The sequence below is a fragment of the Helicoverpa armigera genome, chromosome 11, assembly GCF_030705265.1.
Source record: "Helicoverpa armigera isolate CAAS_96S chromosome 11, ASM3070526v1, whole genome shotgun sequence".
NCBI classification, from domain to species: Eukaryota; Metazoa; Arthropoda; class Insecta; order Lepidoptera; family Noctuidae; genus Helicoverpa; species Helicoverpa armigera.
The window spans coordinates 8,187,202-8,207,504 of record NC_087130.1 but is presented as its reverse complement, the minus strand read 5'-3'; the positions used below and the strand labels follow the sequence as shown (position 1 = coordinate 8,207,504).

Genomic DNA, 20,303 nt, shown 5'->3' with positions numbered 1-20,303 from the left:
ACAGTAATTGGTCTAATTATGTACCATTTTTCGAACTTTAAATTTTGCCGCCGTTATTCTAAATGAAACGTTCAGAAAAAACCAGTGATATGAAAATTACTAAACAAGAGTATTTTATGTATTCTGTTAAGTATATAAATACACAATCTTGTTTATAAAAATAATCAAGTTACGAAAATGTATATTTGGAAGTCTACTCAATAAAACAGAAGTTTATCATAAAAATAATCGTTTAATGAATATTTCTGAACGTTTATAAGTTTGTATACTTTGACAGCTGGTTTACTATTTTATTTTATCTGTGAATTGCGTTTTTGGTGACAAGTGAAATCGGTGAAATCATTTTGATAAATACTTGATTAATTTCCGAAGATGTCTTTCTTTGGTGTAGGAAATCCTTTTTCTACGCCGGTGGGTCAGAAAATAGGTGAGGATAAAACATATACTGTTATTGTACTTTATCGCCGTCTAAAATAACAAGATTCGGTACCCTATGTTCCATTTCTTTTTGTTGCGCACTATAAGATCTCAATTTCTCTTTGTTGTGGTGTCACGGTAACTAAATGTTAGGCAATTTAGTCGAAAGTACTCTGTACAAATTGCCGTAATCACATTATATTTGTGCGCCGTATATTTTGAAGTAGGTGTTAATTACTTTGACCCTTTTATTGTGTGATATGTGTGATGAAATATTATTCCAGAACAAGCTACAGATGGATCGTTACCGTCGGAAAACTGGGCTCTTAATATGGAAATATGTGATATTGTGAACAGCAGCACAGACGGGCCCAAGGATGCCATAAAGGCTATAAGAAAGAGGTTGACTCAAAGTGCTGGGAAGAACTACACAGTTGTCATGTACACCCTCACTGTTCTGGAAACCTGTGTTAAAAACTGTGGAAAGTCTTTTCATGTATTGGCTTGCAACAAGGAGTTTATATCTGAATTGGTAAGTTCGTTGACTTTTCTTTATTAGAAAGACTTAAATCTGATGATAGCATTTTTATCATGACCATAATCTGCAGAAGTCACATTAAATCAAGACAAGATAAATTCAAATAATATTATGCTTTCTTATCATTAAGTCTATCTGTGACAAACCATGCAAATAAATCTCAAATGTTTTTAAAATACTTTCTATTGTTGTAAACAAGTTTTTAATTGATTAGTGGAAAGAATGACAAAAAGGTTGTCAAATTATTTCATATAGACCTATCATAGGTTCTTATGAAACAGATCTTATTATGAAGAACCAACAAGAAACTCCATAGACAGACACTCTTTTCAAACAGAAGTGTTTACACTATTTGACTTAGGTTGCAACATCTATTTAAAACATATCTAGTACAGCAGCAATCAATTACAAATGGAAAACTAATTCCTCATAAACAGGTAAACAGTGATAACTATATCACTAATGATATAACAACTATTTCTATGAGTCAGTTGCTCATTTAAACTTTATAGTTTTGTTAGTAATAAATGTATCTGTTGAAGGTTAATCTTTAATGATTGTAACTATTAGTAATATACCTGTTTGTGAGCTTAATTGAGAACACACAAGATAATTTGTATTTCAGAAAATATCATTGAAAGATCCATGCATTTAAGAGTGTTGCAGAATTTGAATCAAAATCCGAAAAACAAATTACTATTATTGATAAAAAAAAAACACAATTTTTTACTTTAAATTTTTACCAAACTAATTCTTACGTATTTATTAAGTCAACACATATCTATTACATCTGAGACAATTTACAAAAAAAATAAAAATTACAAGAAAACTTTAATTAAGTACCAAATAAAAGACAGTTTACTACTAAAAAAAATATCATTATGATGTGTAGTTTATGCTCATAATTTGTAAACAGAATCAACCTACATGCCTATAGTATTGTCAATATCCTTTCAATGAGTCATAGACTAATTGTGATTCATGGTCCTACCTATAACTCTATAATATATGCACATTATGCAGTGTTATGCAACTGACTGCATTATGCAAATTATAACTTCAATACCTTCATGGTACATAACATTAATTGTATGTAGAATAAAATATTTTGAAAGTGTAAATGTATGATATTGATTATTCATTTTTAGATAGTCTCATAAAATTATAAATATTGACCACAAAAGTAATTGACTTATGATACATCAGTCTCATTAATGCTTATTTATTAGATATTTACTTAGTTTCAAATTAGATTACAAAATGTGTATAAAATAAATAATAAGGATTTGTAAACAACAGAAAGAATTACATTTATAGTTTAATTTTTATTAACATTTCTAAGAATTCTAAAACATATTACTCAGTGGAATTCTATCCATAACTGTTGTTTTTCAAAGCAAATAACATGTTTTTCGCCTTGAAGCCAAATGACACATTGTTGATGTGCATATATTATCAAAACTAGTTTAAATTAATTTATACTTTTGTGTGGTATGAGTTTCTGTCTATTCTCTGCCTACATGTTACACCTCAATTATAATATCAATCATATTAGGTAGGTATTATAAAGTTGTTAGTCTGTCACAATCTCAAGTCCTACAATGGCTTGACTTTATAAACAACATACTTAATTTTTATTTGCACGATGCGATAGATCCCGCAGGAAAACGCTAGTATTTACTTAACCACTATTCTGAATGACGGGAAATTACAGCATGAAAAAACAGGAAAAATACAATTAAAAAACGTCATGTTCCAGAGTTACACATATACAAGTATCTTGTTGTTACTATTTTTGCTTATTGCGTTTTTTTTCTTTATGCAGGTAAAACTTATTGGACCCAAAAATGATCCTCCAACAGTGGTGCAAGAAAAAGTCCTCAGCCTCATCCAGTGCTGGGCTGATGCCTTCCAAAACCAGCCAGATTTACAGGTAAACAATAAAACCTTCATAGATTAAGCTTATATTTCGTAAATTCGGGTAAAAATAATAAACCTAGAAATAGGTACACAATATTCAAAAAAGTATTTAAAAAACTTATTAAATACATTTAAAAAATATTTCGCTCTTATATTTAGTAATAGTTTTGGAATGTAAAAATTATGTAGATCAGAATCCCAGTTGGGTAACTATTCGCATAGCGCCTTGATCGCAATTTCGCGTAGATTTATTCAGACTGTATTGAAGAAGGTCACAACTTTCAATTGCTGTTAGTATGATTCTCAATTGTATGGGTCAAGTTAACAATGAAATAGCAAATCATGTAGCATGTTGTTTGCTACTATTGGTGGTTTCTCATCTCAGCATCTTTGTAGCAAGTTTTTAATAGGTACTAGAAAATCCGCTTCCGTAAACCCTGCTTTCTAGATATATTTCTGTATGAGTTGGTGCCTTAAAGTATACATAGCCTACTCTATTAACTACCATAGCTTACCTGTAAGTCTAGTACGTTAGTTACTATATCAAAACAAAAATAGGTACTTAGGTTCCTAACAAAAAACCTTTTTATCTTATGTACGTTGTGAATGCTATACCTACATGATCTACATGGTGGTATATGGTCTACATTAGCAATTGCCTTCAAACATAGATATTACGTAGATCTATCAATTTATTAATATGCCATGCAGAATTGCAGCCTATTGTCATCAATTGTTTTATCGCAACAGAAATGACACCACTCAATTGAATTGTCCTCAAACAAACAATCTGTTTCTATTTTATTTTTTCAATCTTTTCCTTGTCATCTCCGAAGTGTTGTAAGAATCTGGGAGTGGTTTTCATACTTGTCAGTTTTCCATAGTTGAATGAAACTAAATTTTGCAAGAGATAACTTTATCTATCAGTTTCATTGATAACGCTAGGCTTATCGAAGACACTCATTATCCTCCTACTTAATCTAGTACCTATTTGAAAGTCCGGTGGAGAAATGAAGCTAGTTTTCCTTTATTTATGAATATTAATGAATTTATTTGCGTCATGCTTACATGTAAGGCAGGTTCGTGAATATGTACCTACTAAGTCTAATCCTGTAGCAAGTTTCTAAGTTGCTAGATAGATGGAAAGTCTAACATGCATTGAACTTTCTGTCGCCCATTTCACGATATACGCGACGAAAGATACAAGACTTTCTACTAGTGAACGAGGCTTAATGCCTCCTTCAAACGTTGTCTCAGTTCAATGACCGAAACCACATTATAGTACTATGCACTAAAACAGCTTAAGACATAATCCAATAGACACTGAATTAACTCAGATTACCCCAGTAAAGAAAAAGCCAAATAAACGTAAATTGATAGCGAACCGAAGTTTAATGTAGTAGGTATTTATTTACTCGAATTGTAAATGGTATTTTACGAGATCGCGTGCGAAAATCCGATTATATTCAATAGAAAATATTTTGTCATAACTGTTATTAAATATGCGATGTTTTTTATTATTTATTGTTTGTTTTCTTAAAGAAATGCTATGAATGAATGCCAACTACAAACCTCCGTAGTTGCAATAATTATTATTGATTGTATTCCCTCATTGCAATTAATCATTCCAGCACAGCCTTCCATAATACTCTTACCAAAGATCAGTTCTATTTTTAATAGTCTCCACTCAAGAACTGACTTGTCGCTCACTTAAATTAATAATGAAAGTATTTCCTGATACTCAATAGACATGGTGATTGTTTCAGGGTGTCGTTCAGATCTACACGGAGCTGCGAACTAAAGGTGTCGAATTCCCCATGACTGACTTGGATGCCATGGCGCCCATATTCACACCGCAAAGGGTATGTATTCTTAACTATCAGTCAATAAAATATTATCCTAATGTTATGACCTACATATTTATATAGACTTGCCATTTACCGTATTACATACTAGCCGTTTTCCCGCGGTTTCACCCGCGTCCCGTAGGAACTACTGGCCGTACCGGTATAAAATGTAGCCTATGTTACTCCTGAAGAATGTAGCGTCCACAGTGAAATTTTTTTTAAAATCGGTCCTGTTGTGTTTGAGTTTATCCATTAAAAACAAAAATATATTTTTCCTCTTTCTAATATTAGTATAGATGAGGTAAATAACAAGTCTTGGCAATATGGCTCGTAGACATTTTTGAGTAGGAATCTTAGGAGCATAAGTTTTTAGCTGGCTTCAAATACCCACTCAAAAATATCTACAAGATCTCAGGTTTTAACGCTATTGGAGTTCTAAGTCCAACAGTGATATGTCATGTATACAGTGAATTTTATGTTAAAAACTGTACTATCATCTAATATCGATCGCTTATCGGTTTTATTTCCCTACATTGTGACACGATAATCCATGATCCGTTCGATAAGGAAAATATTATGACTCAGATCACAACTATGTTACAAAGATATATAAATAGTCGAAAATACCTATTTTGGTTGTTTATGATTTCGCGAAGGTTGCATCTTGTCGGAATTTTGTCTATGGTATGATGTAAATGAGAAATAAGATTAAGTTTTAGTCCAATATGTATCATATTACTGGCAGCAATATTAGCCTGTTAACCGTTTACCGCATAAATGATAGTATTGTATTACTAAATAGGTATGAATGTACACTCACGTACGTACGTAGGCAGATACACATAAAAGTTATCGCTTGCTGCATTTGTTTACAACTACTGAAATGGAAATTATGGATAACGATAAAATTTTATAAAAAGTAACTGATATACATCTATATAACATTATTATTTATACAGGCTGACCTTTGTTTTGCCTTGACAATTAAGTAAAACTGAAACTAGATATGTACAATAAATGGTATGTCTTTGAAGTCAAATTATGAACACCATAATAAGAATGATTAAGAAAAATGTTTGTAGCTATAAGTAAATCGGTTCTACTGAGTTCAGATTCAGTAATTTTGCCTCCAGAGGGAACAACACTTAATGTCATTCAATTGGCTGTCTCAAAACTTTTCCTCTGTCTAGTCAAAACAGTACTTATCTATAATATCATCTAAACTTCAACAAACAAAATCTAATCTGAACATTTTAAATCCAAGGTCGATATTACTCAGAAATCTCACCTAGTCACCTTTTACTTGAAATACCATCCTATATTTATAACGCATTATCTCAAGCTGTATAATGACTAAAACCAGTTCAGTCTGATATTTTATTCCGTCCAAGTTAGTGTTTTAAGTGTTGTTAAGGAATAAGGAAAGATGAGCGGAATTGCTATAACGCAAGTAAGTCAGACGCCTTCTTGTAGATCAAATTGCCTACGGTAGGAGTGACCGAAACGATCAGTTACTAGTAACTAACGAGGCGTTTAGATTCCTTGAGACATCTGTCAAAGATAAGTTTCTATTGATTGGTGATTTGGTTTTTAAAATGAGCGTTTTCCAAAGGCGTTTAAAGGCGTAGCCAGTAACGTCTTTCGATCCCCGCTCACCCGCATTTTGGCGCGCAACTTCTTAGGCGATTTTCCGTTATGGCTCCTCCGCTAGTGATTTTATTCTTCATGGTTGGTAATAAATAATGAGTGTTGTTACACAGAGCGTTCCTGACAGTGGAGAGCCCATCATTGGCTCGCCTCAACGATCAGCTATGCCGCAAAACTCGCCCAGTCGCCCTACTCAAGAACAGATCTCTGCAACTGTAAGTATAATTGTAAAATGATACTTTATCAGCTTTTTATTTCCAAAGAAACATGATAAAAAAGTAAGTTAGTAGCCATCCACCATTAAGTTTAGTGACTTTGGCGAAAACGATTTCAAAGTTTTTTTTCTTCAATAAGGTTTATTCTTTTAAAACCAACTTAAATGTTTTCTATAAACAACAATATTCAATATTAACTTACATAATTGCTATTAATATAAACACTAGTTAATCAGTAAAATGACATCTACCTCTTATACTTAAGTACCCCTTAGCTCGTGCAACCTCTTAAAAACATTTTCTGCATCATCGATATTATTGTCAATTAGTCTGGCAGTATTTATCTTTGTTTATAACTATCGTATCAATGATAATGAAACTACAGTCGATTACGAAGTGCTATTGAACTGGGCTGTTGACTCTTGAGGATTTATCAGTCAAGTCTTTTGTTTCAATGTTTTTCGATAGCTTTTTTTTATTGACGTCTTTCATAGACAATATTTTTTTTGCATCTATATTGATCAAGCTAGGAGGCTAAAGACAAAAATGTTGTCGGGTAGGAAATAAAATATGCGAGTTCTGCTAATTCTGCGTGAATATGCTTTTTTCACATATTATTATTATATACCAAATTGACTGGTTTGTGCCTTAAAAGTAAATGGATAAGTAAGGCAGTATCATGTCGTTGCTAAAGCCGAATAAACTTTTTTGTTTTTTGAAGTGCTGTTTTACAGAAAGCTCTTACGAATATGTTCCACAGAATTTATTTTTGTTTTTCTAATATGAATACATATTTATATATTATAAACTATTTCTTTATACATTAGCACCTCGTGGAAATTACGTTCCGTACCCGGGTAAAATATAGCCCGTGTTAGTTGCTAGATCCTTTATATATTAGCTATAGATCATATAGAATGATATAAAAACCCCATTTTTTCCCAGGTAACGCTATCCGAGAGTCAGACGAACAAGCTCCGTGCTGACCTGGCCGTGGTGGACGGCAACATGAACGTGATGAACGACATGCTCAACGAGCTCACCACGCAGCCCCACACCGCCCACCATGACACTGACATCGAGCTGCTTAATGTGAGTGCTGTATTATATTATACCTCAGGTATAACATCAGAGAGTCAGAACAAGCTCCGCGCTGACCTGTGGGTATGTGTGTGTGTGTGTGAGTATTAGTATAGACTTTTATTTATTTAGGTTGCGGGCTCGTGCGAAAAAGTTACCCTAGCATATGATCTATGGCCCTGGTACAAAAGGAATAAAGGTGGGTTTTGTCCGATACTCCCTTCCCTCAACGGGAGGGGTGATTTGAAAATGTCTGTCAAAATCATCTAATACCTTCTTCCGAATTTGGATACTATACTTCAGAATAGACAGAAAGTACCTACGAACAAAACACTGCTGCGCATGCAAGAATTAAATTAGGTTTGCCAAGTTGTTACAAATACAAGGTCAAGCTCAAAAATAGACCTACAAGGGATCTACCAAAGCATTCTCTGTTGTTCGTGGAGACTTCGTAAGTAAACCGTAAACAAACGACAATACAGAACAAACAACAGCTGTCTAAAGACCTTGTAAATACCCACAACCTTGCCAAAATCCCGATAAAATTCCGGTTTTATTATGCAATTCAATTGCTGTACAAAGGTACCTTTGTTTATTTGTTTTTATGTAAATAACGTGTCAATGGCAGATAGAGTTAACGACCGTGCATTGAAGTCAAGGTTTTACACAAGACTTTATTGTGAGGATTTTAAGACGGGGCTTTTTAATCTGTGGAACACTGATAAATGGGACTTTAATTAATTATCTTAAAACAGTAGATGTTCTGATGTTTGCGTATTTAAATGGGCTTTGATAATGGTTTAACGTTGTTTTTCTTTTAATTTATAGGCGACAGTTAGAGTCTGTTGAATTTCAAATATGCTGTCCAAAAAAACTTGTAAATGATTCTGCATTTGGATATTTTTGTATTTCTTCCTCGTGCTAACCCCAAAACTCAAAAGTATTGCAGATCTTAGTACTTACTAGAAATAAGTAAAGAAGATATCAAGATACCTTTATCCGCTGCTTTCAGTAATTGTAGAAAAATAAAAATATAAACGTCCGTTTGGCGTTTTCATGAAACAACTGCTTGAATTCAATATTTTACTTTATTTGACATTTCCAGGAGTTAGCCGACACACTCCGCGCTATGCAGACCCGCGTGGCGGAGTTAATCGGCCGCCTGGCTGGCGAGTCTCCTCTCACTGCCGAACTGCTGCATGCTAATGATCGCCTCAACAACTTGCTGCTGAGACATGGAAGATTTGTTAATAACAGGTGAGAAGATATCTGCTTAGTATTTAACGTTAACAGTATAGTTAAAGGTAAACTCGGATCATTCACGACTGAACGGGTCCTGATAAAACTTTGCAATAGTAACATGACAAGCAATAGAAGTATTGTATATAAAATATTGTATTTGTTTACAAATAACAATAGAATACGCAGATTTTTAAAATGTACGAAATGAAATTAAATCGTTTATTTTTCAAGTTGGAGCTTACATCACTTTTACACGTCATTTTAAGAACGCTGAGGTCGCACATTTCCTAACTGTCTGATCCCTGAGAAGAAACGCCGAAACAAACTCAAGGGTCATAGTCTCTTTTAAAGTCCAAACATGTTATAAATCAAATAATATTATGTGTGAGTGCCACGTGAGATGGAATCCAAATCGAATGTGCTAAGTAATCTGAGACACTTAAAATGCGCTCTAGGGTTATTGATATAACCATTCGCTTGGAAGCAAAATGACTCTTGTTCCTAACGAACTTATAAATACTTCTTATTTAATCAGGAATGCTGCAACCGGTGGCGCTACTCCATCAGCCATCCTGGGCGCTGCCATGGGAGTTCCCGGCTCTAACGCTCCCGCATCACGTTAGTATTATATATTTTATTTAAAGCACACATATATAACTTGTAATTCTTTTCTTTCTGTCTTCTGATTACCCTTAACGACAAAAATGTGCAAATGACAGCCGGGACGCACTATTTTTAAGTGCATCATAAAAAATGAAACAAAAATGAATTGTCACCGTTTATTTTCTAGTTAATATAACTAACTATCCTGTCAATCATTTGATACACAGCAAAGTGTTTACCTTATTTAATGGTTTTGTTTATACACTTACAGCAAAGAAAGCTGACGACGATGCCCTGATTGATCTCAGCGACGATGTACCTGATATTGCTAAACTGAGTAAGTGTAACTTTCATTTTTTAGCATTCTATCTTTATAGTTTTAGACAATATTTTAACGTTTATTTCATTTAAAAACTAAGCAATCATTTTTGAATCTCTGTGCAATAATTTGGATTAAATAAAATTATAATATTAAAATGGATCTCCAAAATTGCAACCTACTCATCCCTGAATTTGAAATACAATTCCTATAAAACGCAATTATATGGGCATGTGTGTATCTAATATATTTTTCATCCCACCATCTCGGAAAGAGTAGTTTTACCCTTTGATATCTGAGTGCAAAAGTCGTTTTTATCCTCTAGAGCGGCAAAGTGATTTGAATTTAGAACATCGTGTGCAATACTCCATTTGTGACAATCTCGATAAGACTTTTCAAACAAATACATATTAAACAAATAAAATACTGCTTAAAATAATTATTCAATTAATTAAGTATTTTTTACTATTGTTTTTACACAGATTTCTAACGTCGTTTCATTTTTAAAGTGAGTTTTCAAATATATGAACTTTAATAGGTACATATTTTTAATTTGATACTCGTATGTGCGCGCCATTTTGTTTTTTTGCTCGATGAGTAATTTCCTCGATGAGGTGGGATGAAAAGTTACGTGTTGCACTCGAGTGCAAAGATTTTTCACCTTGTGCTCTTTTGATTCCCGCGCTATCGCTCAGGATTCTAATTATTGAAACACTCGCTACGCTCGTGTTTCAATTTTAGAATCCTTCGCTTGCTTGGTCATCAAAATTGAGCCCGCGGTTAAAAAGCACTCTTGTATAACAAATAACTATTTCATCCCACCATCTCGGAAAGAGTAGTTTTACCCTTTGATATCTGAGCGCAAAAGCCGTTTTTATCCTCTAGAGCGGCAAAGTGATTTGAATTTAGAACATCGTGTGCAATACTCCATTTGTGACAATCTTGATAAGACTTTTCAAACAAATAAAATACTGCTTAAAATAATTATTCAATTATTTAAGTCATTTTTATTATTGTTTTTACATAGATTTTTAACCTCGTTTCATTTTTAAACTGAGTTTTCAAATAAATGAACTTTAATAGGTACTGCTTTTTAATTTGATACTTATATGTGCGCGCCATTTTGTTTTTTTGCATTTAGTAATTTCCTCGATGAGGTGGGATGAAAAGTTACGTGTTGCACTCGAGTGCAAAGATTTTTCACCTTGAGCTCTTTTGATTCTCTCGCTATCGCTCAGGATTCTAATTATTGAAATTTTTGAATCCTCCGCTTGCTCGGTCATCAAAATTGAGCTCGCGGTTAAAAAGCAGCTTTGCACTCTTGTATAACAAATAACTATTATCCACTCTTTCCCCTTTCAGCCGTAAAGGATGCTCAGCTAGACAAGTCCCCGGGCAGCTCTAAGGACGAGTTCGACATGTTCGCGCAGTCGCGTAACCTTACCTACGAGAACTCTAAGACTGGGTGAGTTGTGTGCTTTAAATTACTGCTTGATAACAGTTCTGCAGTGTTCAAGTTTCTTGTATTGTAAAAACTCTTTGAACAATCAATTTCTAGCTATGCATTGCCTTCATTATTTTTTACCTGATCTAGAATATCGTTGATCAAAGAAATAAAAATAATGCATTAAATTCTCATAATATTGTAACGCCAAAGCGTATAATGTGAGTTCCGCTTTCACGCATGATGAAAAAACATCGATTACTTTTTTCCGGGAGCTGGAAATCCCATCAGGATTCGGGTGAAACGGCTAGCAAAAGCTAGTTATAACATAAGGGTGCGTCCACATCTGGCGAATGCGCCGCGAATGCGCAGCACGCGAGCCGATCGCGAGCTGTCCGCGAGCTGCGCGCGTGCAGTCACTGCAATAGTTCGGTGCGCCTCTTTAGCGCAACTCACGCAAGGCTCGTATAGAGCGCGCGATCTGCGCGCAATCAGTTCTCGCCCTTACAGTTCCGTATATTGGCTCAGTACTATCGAAGATGGCAGACGTCGCTCGCGTGCGGCGCTTGGTCGCGCGCGAGCTGCGCGCGGGCCAAGCAGAAGCGGCCATCGAACAAAATGCACGCGCGCAGCTCGCGGACAGCTCGCGATCGGCTCGCGTGCTGCGCATTCGCCAGATGTGGACGCACCCTAAAAAGCGTAGTAAAGGAACCAACTTGATTTACATATTTTATGTTTCAGTGGCAGCAGTTACGCAGATAACTTAGAGGAGCAGACATCCACTGGATTGGCTTCGGCCGCCAGCCAGAGGGCCACACAAGGACAGCCATTGGTATGCACCTTTATTACTAGATATTATATTATATATTGGTCAATAAATAATAATAATTTAATTAATTTGTTATGTAGTTTTGTTTGGCGTGTTGTGTTGATGTGATGTTTTGAGTTTTTTTTTACTAATTTAATGTTGTTTTTCTATTTTATTTTGGTGTGTATTGAATATGGGGTTTACCGAGTTTTCAAAAGGGCGTGGCTTGGCTATAAAATCATCATAGTACATTTTGGAGGGTACAGGGTCTCGAATATTTTTTTTAACAGATTTTTTTTCCATTTTGTCGTAAAGATTGCTTTCAATATCACTTCGACATGATACGATTTTAGACTTCTGTTTTTCATACTTACTAATAGTAATAATATCCAGTACTTAGTTAATTCTTTGATTTAATTTTTATAACAAGACATTTGTCTCTATTAGACATTTTATTAATTTTCCATAGGAGTTTTGTTTGTTCGTATATAACAATTATTTTATGTTTATTTCTGGAATATTCTAGCCGTCTGGCATGGATCAGCGCGAGATCGATGAAATAGCCGCTTGGTTAGAACAGGAGAAGGTGTGTTTTATGTTTATTTTATCATTTTATTATTTTAAATAGTATGCTATACATTCTTTCATTTTATTGGTCACGAGTAAGTATGGTGTAAATAATTACTAGTTTTTTTTCTTGATTGCCATTGTGCACTACCCGTCATGTGTAGTTTAGTTTGCTACACCGAAATAAATCATCCTTATCATCTTGCCAATTTGCAGCACCCATATCAAAAACATGCTTAAAAATTATCATCATCATAATAATGGGCTACACTAGCAGCACATACCAAATTCAATGTAGGGATAAAAACCACTCTTCGAGATTGGTACACAAAACTTTCTGATTATATTATTATCCAATCCTTTGTAACTTCGCTCCTTGAGATTGGCCCACAACCGACAAGTATCTGCAGATTACAATAACTGATCCATCCGTTTATTTTTTTTCAATTGGAGATCGAATTTTGACCAATTTGGTTTCAATCTCTAATCGAAAAACAACGGACAAATCGGTTATTGTAATCTGCAGTATGCGTACCATGACTTGTAAATTAACCCTTTATAATTTGTACAGGCTGCCTCAGAAGCGACCGGTGGTCAAGAGAGCGTAACAAGCAGTGACTTCGACAAGTTCCTCGCGGAGCGCGCCGCCGCCGCCGACACCCTGCCCCCCGCGCCCCCCGCCCCCGCCGCCACCCCCGCGCCGCCCCTGCCCGCCGCACTCACCCCGCGACACCGACAGATCAATAAGGAGGAGCAGGACTCTATGTTCGCGCTCTGATTGCTTGTATAGTCAGGTGTGTCAACACATTTCGTTTTATTGAAGGTTTGAGTGAAGTTGCAGTGTAGTAAGTTTGGTTATGGCTTAATGTGTGGTAGAAGGTTATAGGAGGTATGGGATTAAAAGAAATAATATACTAATTTGATATTGAAATATTTATTCTATACTTTAAATGGTACTTGGAAGCAATACGTCCGTCTAACAAGATCCCGTGACGCAGTGTGTGTAGAGTTAAATAAACAGTAGATTGTTCAGATAGAACAAAGAACAATGTTATCGAAAGTTAGGGGTATTAGTTTTTGCTTTATATAATCCAACACGCCCCCTCAAAAATTAATCCCTAACTTTTAGTCATTCGTTAGTTTACTATACAGTATCTAGTCTACAATTCAACATTACAAAGTGAATACCAACTTATAAATACGACGTAACATATTATACTTCCAAGTAAGGTCTGGGACAACTGTACAATAATGGTCCAACATTTGCTGCACAGGATCAGGAAAACCAGAAAAACCTGATCAGACCATTTCATAATGAAATTGTACTTAAATTAAAACTTATTCTATACCCAATCCTTTTCTCAGTCTTATAAAAGACACGACTGGTAAAGGTTTTGTCAACAAGTCTGCCAACTGGTTACCTGTGGAAATATAATTTAATTTTATTACATTTTTCTCAACTTGTTCTCTAGAGAAATGATATTTTATATCTATGTGTTTGGACCTTTTATGACTTGTTGGATTATTAGCTATGCTAATACATCCGTTATTATCTTCATATAAAATAATGGGCTTATTAATTTTAAGTTTATGCTTTCTGCCAGAGACTTAAGCCATAATGCTTCTTTAACAGCTTCATATAAAGCCATATATTCGGATTCAGTAGACGAGACCGCTACTGATGTTTGTCTCTTTGTACACCATGTAATTGTATTTTGATCAAATAATTTAAACACATATCCAGTAGTGCTTTTCCTATCATTACAATCGTGGCCACCCCAATCTGAGTCGACATATCCACTTAGGATGTTATTGTAATTATTTCTTGTATATGTTAACTTCAAATCAATTGTGCCTTTGATATATCTTAAAACTCGCTTTAAGCATAACCACAATTCTTTATTGTTCTTATTTGTGTACCGACTTAAAATATTTACGCATGTACTTAAGTCCGGACGCGTACAAAGCATAATGTACATTAAACAACCGATCAGGTGACGGCATGGTGCGTCACACTTCTTATCAGCGTTAAGAGCTTCATAGTTTAATTTAAGCTCCATCGGTGTGTTTATAGGATTGCAATCACTCATATTAAATTTATTCAAAACGGTTTTAATGTAAGCACTTTGGTCTAAAGTAATTTTATCATGGTGTCTCTCTATTTTAATGCCCAAAAATAATTTGATATCGTGTAAGTCGGTCATTTCGAATTTAGTCATTAAATATGCTTTGAAATTATTCATTGTTTGCAAATCTGCACATGCTATAACTAAATCATCGACGTACAAGATTACGTAAATATTTTTAGAAATGTCTCCTTTACCTTTCATATATATACACCTATCTACTGGGGAGTTCTGAAAACCTATTTCTTTGAGACATTGTTCAAATGTTTCGTACCAACATCTAGCTGATTGTTTTAAGCCATAAAGAGCTTTGTTTAATTTGCATACGTAATTATCTTTACATTTTACACCTTCAGGAACTTTCATGTAGATTTCTTCCTTTAGTGTACCATTTAGAAATGCTGTTTTACATCCATATGATGAATCAGTAAATTATATTGATTTGCGTAGCTAATTAAGAATCTAAAGCTTGCTATTCTAGCAACTGGTGCAAATGTTTCATTATAATCACTAAGATATTCTTGACTGAAACCTCTAGCGACAAGACGTGCCTTATATCTTGAAGGTTGACCTGAAACGTCATTTTTAATAGTGAATATCCATTTACAGTCTACAATATTTTTATTTAATGGTTTTGGTACTAATGTCCATGTATTATTTTTCTTAAGAGAATTGAGTTCTTCTCTGACTGCTTTTCCCACTGATTCCTATCGTTCAGAGATTTAATTTCATTTAATGATTTTGGTATATTACTTGTGATGGATAACGCACTATAGACATCATAGTCATTTTCATTATATGATTTACGCGAACATGTTTTCAGTCTTTCACTTCTTCGTAAATTTAAAAATTCATCAGGTTTATCCTGATTTTTGTGTTTCAAACTACTCTCAGATTCATTTTCAGGTTCATTCGGTATTTCATGACTACCGATTTTTCGAATTTTACTTGTACTGCATTCATCAGATTGAGAGCTATCTGATTTAGGGCCAGAACTATGAGACTTATAAGACACTGATTTTGTTACGGAGTCATTATCAGTTTCGTCTTGGGAATATGTATTATTACTCCGTTCAGGTCGTAATGAAGGCCTAGATTCGATAAAATTAGTCTCATCAATTACAACGTCCCTTACAGTTTCATATTTTTCGAATTCTGTATTCCAAACTTTATAACCATTGGGTTCATAACCTACCAGTATTCCTTTCCACGACCTATTGTCAAATTTGTTTTACTGGTTTTATTATGAACATATACAGTTGAACCGAAAACTCTGAGATTTTTAACGCTTGGTTTCCTATCATGCCACATCTCGTATGGTGTCTTTGATTGACTTAAAGCTTTCGTAGGCGTAATATTTATTAAATAAACTGCAGTTAAAACTGCATTTCCCCAAAACGTTTTGATGCTTTAGTGCCATTTAACATAGCACGAGCTTTTTCTGTTATTGTGCGAACCATACGTTCTGCAACACCATTTAACTGTGGGGTCCTAGGAACTGTTAAATGATAGCTTATGCCTCTTTCTCTACAGTAGTTTTTCATTTCGGTGGATAAGTATTCACCACCGTTATCACTATAAAGATTTACTACTTTGAAATTGAATTTAGCCTCACTTTTAGCGACATAGTCTTTAAAAGCTGTAAACACTTCTGATTTGTAAGTTAACATATACACCACACAATAATGTGTGTATTCATCAACAAATAAAACAAAATAATTTCTGTTATCTATTGTTGGAGGTGTTATAGGACCACAAACATCTGAATGCACAATAAACAGAGGGCGTTTAATGTAACTTTTGTCTTTAACTTTATTAAAAGGCAGGCGAGTCTGCTTCCCATTTATGCATGCTTCACACAACTTATCATTTGGAGTTACGGTATTTATTTCATCTAAGTCATCAATCATATTATGACATTTTAACTGCAGGAATTTAGTTTTACTTATATGTCCTAGGCGTTGATGCCATAATTCATATTTATTTTCATTAACATAACATGCTTGGGAAGCGGATTCCCTTTTATTACTGGTATTTTAAACTCTAGAACTATAAGATTATTCAATGTCTTACCTTTCATGATGATTTTACCTTCCTTTGTAATTTGTGTGCCTTTGTCATCAAATATTATGGTGAATCCTGCTTGCTGCATCTTTGATACCGATATTAAATTATATGGTACTTCGGCACAGAACAATACATTTGTAAGTATTCCTTGCACTCCTGTTTGACTGATAAGATTTATGTTTCCCCTTTTAGTTGCTGAAATAAATGTATTGTTTTAGCTACTGAAATTTTTAAAGGAGGATTTAAACATTCAAACGATGTGAAGAGATCATCTCTATTTGTGATGTGATCAGACGCTCCTGAATCTAATAGGAATTTAATTGTCGAGTGGTCTTTTTCATAATGGTATGCGCTTGTCATGAACGCAAATCCTGAAAAGAAGAATTCGAGGTCGTTCCCTCTTGCAGGGCAATAGTTTGGACTTGTCTTGTCCTTTCTGGGGCATTGTTTTGTATATTTGTCTGTCTTTTGAAATAGAAACAATCCTGTTTCTTGTGTCCTTTGCGTCCACAGTAATGACATTTCACAAATTTTTGTTTGTTTGTTTTCTTGAATGTTGTATTCTTCAAATAGTTTTGTTTTGTGCGATTGTATCTGTTTTTATTATATTTTTCTTCAACATGGAGTATCTTTAAACTGGTATCACGACTCTCGTTTTTTAATTTTACTTCGTGATCTAATAGTCTAGTTTTTACAAAACCGAGAGTGATATTTTCTTCAGATAGTGTCTCAATTGCAGTGATAACGCCATCATATGTATTCGGGAGAGTAAGTAATAAATGAGCTACTTTGTCCGTTTCCTCTAATTTAGCTCCAGCAGCTGATAATTCTGTCAGCAGATCGTCAAATGTTGAGAAGTGTTTGATCAAGGGTATATCGGCTTTTAATTTTAATCCCAATAATTGTTTTCTCAGCGCTAATTGAGTTGCTACACTTTTCCTTTCATAGATCGCGTCAAAATGTTTAAAAACTGCTTGAGCAGTCCCATTTTCATTAATATAATTAAGATATGAGTCCGCCAAATATTCGACTATAATACTTTTGGCTGCCTTATTATTCTTTTCCCACTCAGCGGATCGCGTTCCAGGAATTTCTTCGTCAATAACACTGAGCAAGTTTAACTCTGAAAGCAGTGTACGAATTCTAAATTTCCATACACTGTACTTTTCTCCATTAAAAGGCTTAATGTTTCTTTTCACTTTTTCCATTGTCACAACTTTATTTTTATTTACAACTATGCACTTTACTGTCACTACGCACTACTGAATGTTCTCACTACTAAATGTCCTTTTTCGCACTGGGCCCATAACCTATAGGAGGTATGGGATTAAAAGAAATAATATACTAATTTGATATTGAAATATTTATTCTATACTTTAAATGGTACTTGGAAGCAATACGTCCGTCTAACAAGATCCCGTGACGCAGTGTGTGTAGAGTTAAATAAACAGTAGATTGTTCAGATAGAACAAAGAACAATGTTATCGAAAGTTAGGGGTATTAGTTTTTGCTTTATATAATCCAACAAAGGTATCTTTGATTAAAGAAAAAACTAAACATTTATTTACACAGGAAAATGTAAAGAATTCACTCAGTACTGTAAGGTCACTCTCGACAATGGCAACCTTCAGCCATTAAAATTAAATTAATTTCACCTGGCAACACCAAATTGTTTAATTTATAAATGTCCGTTTAAAAAAATATTTTGTTATAAACACTTTTAGCGGTAATCATACTTACTGCATTTATGCAAGTTCACTCTAATCTTACTCAATCAACTAACTATTTTAGCCGTCACTATCAAAAATAGAATCCCTAAATAAGGATTGTTTTGTTAAACATCATACAAATGAATAAACCATGTAACTCAAACATTCTAAAGGTGCAAAACACACGTTGCGCAAAATATATGGTACTATTAACGATGACAATTGCACTACTCATATACAACTAACGCCAAGTATACAATGTATTAAATATGTGCATTCTGTATACATTTCATAAATCCAATGAAGTGTAATTAATATTATTGTGAAATGAAGTAACAGCACTTTAGAAGATCATAGGGCGCAAATTTTCCTATGTTTTAACACCATAAGTGTGACGATAATTGGCTTAGAGAACGCGCCTGCCAGCCGCCGTACGTAGAGCCATTAGAGTTGTTTTTGCATCGAATCGTATTTATACATAACTTATACACCGCGATTAGTTCTCGTTATAACAATAATTCACATGTATTCGATATGCCGTTTGGTGCCTGGCTTTTATAGTTGTAATTGAAATATTTTAAGCTGACTAATCGATTTTCATCAACTAATTTTAAAAGTTACGAAATTAAAAAGTTTTTAAACATATTTGTTAATATTCGGTCGAGATTACTAACTTGTAGGGATAAGATTTGAATTGTTCAACTTAAAATATATCAATATAAATAATGTATCAGCGTGGTAAACAATAAGTACATAACTACGGCTGCATCATTGACTATGTATTACACTAGGATAAGTTTACATTAGGTAGAATTCTTTAATATATAACTTATGTAGACTTCACTAGACCACGGGAGCATTTAATACAAGACCACTGGCGTTCCAAATTTATTAATTACGGCTATGTAATTATTTATTACGAGTTTATAGTATTGAAGTATTGGAGAGTGATCGTCGAAGGGTCGAGATTGTGATATATAATATTGTTTTATATATAGTATATCGTGGTACTTTTATTTGCTAGATTTAGTGATTACTAAGAGTTATCAAGAAGGATGTATTTGTATATTAATTTAGTACCTGTTCGTACTGCATTTTCTTTTGTTTTTTGTTGATTATTGAAATTATAAGGAGTAGAAGATAAAAAGGATTTAATGAAATCGATTATTTTATTGTATAACGATTCTACAATCGAGTGAAGAATGGATCCCGCTCGGAGTGAAATCAGTCGACGTGTTTTAATAACTCTTATCTATGTCTATAATCATGTATGAACTTGAATGTATTTGATATTTATTATCTAATTTCGCGAACTTTATTTAATGTCAAGGTCTATATGATATAGCTGAGTCCTTACCTACACAGTTACTAGACCATTTTGCGATGAAATTCGTATCTATATGATATAAAAATGATTCATATTTAGTTCTCAAGTTCAGGCATTATTATTTCCCACATTGTTAGTTATGTTTAATTCGTAATGGATCTGTATAAAGCGTAGAATAATAATATTCATCATAATGAACAAAAGTTACCCCTACATGTAACCGACTGTACCAAAGTGCTACCCGTTCACTAACAATGTAACATGCCATTCCACATTTGTCTCAATTAAATGTTCTTTTGGTGTTAATGTGATAATTTAAAAGAACAAGCTTAATGTTAATTATTTAAAAGAGTTATTTTATGTTGTAATCGTTGTATTTAAGATAATAAAATAATTACCATACAAATATATTGTTTCTTTTCAATAT

The 20,303-nt window shown here is 33.9% G+C and overlaps 1 protein-coding gene across 2 annotated transcripts; it reads left to right on the top strand.

Annotated features, from left to right (window-relative positions):
* The first annotated feature begins 291 nt into the window (after positions 1–291).
* On the top strand, positions 292–20,282 carry LOC110378393 (TOM1-like protein 2). Of its 2 annotated transcripts, XM_064036838.1 has the most exons (13): positions 292–427; positions 702–949; positions 2,781–2,888; positions 4,642–4,737; positions 6,483–6,584; positions 7,530–7,676; positions 8,770–8,921; positions 9,442–9,524; positions 9,781–9,846; positions 11,191–11,293; positions 12,014–12,104; positions 12,607–12,666; positions 13,219–20,282. In XM_064036838.1, exons 1-13 carry the CDS (start codon positions 373–375, stop codon positions 13,423–13,425), a joined length of 1,518 nt encoding a protein of 505 aa, XP_063892908.1. In that variant the 5' UTR covers positions 292–372; the 3' UTR covers positions 13,426–20,282. The 2 variants fall into 2 exon arrangements, with proteins under 2 accessions (XP_063892908.1, XP_063892909.1); XM_064036839.1 differs by lacking the exon at positions 12,607–12,666.
* Positions 20,283–20,303: the final 21 nt, after the last annotated feature.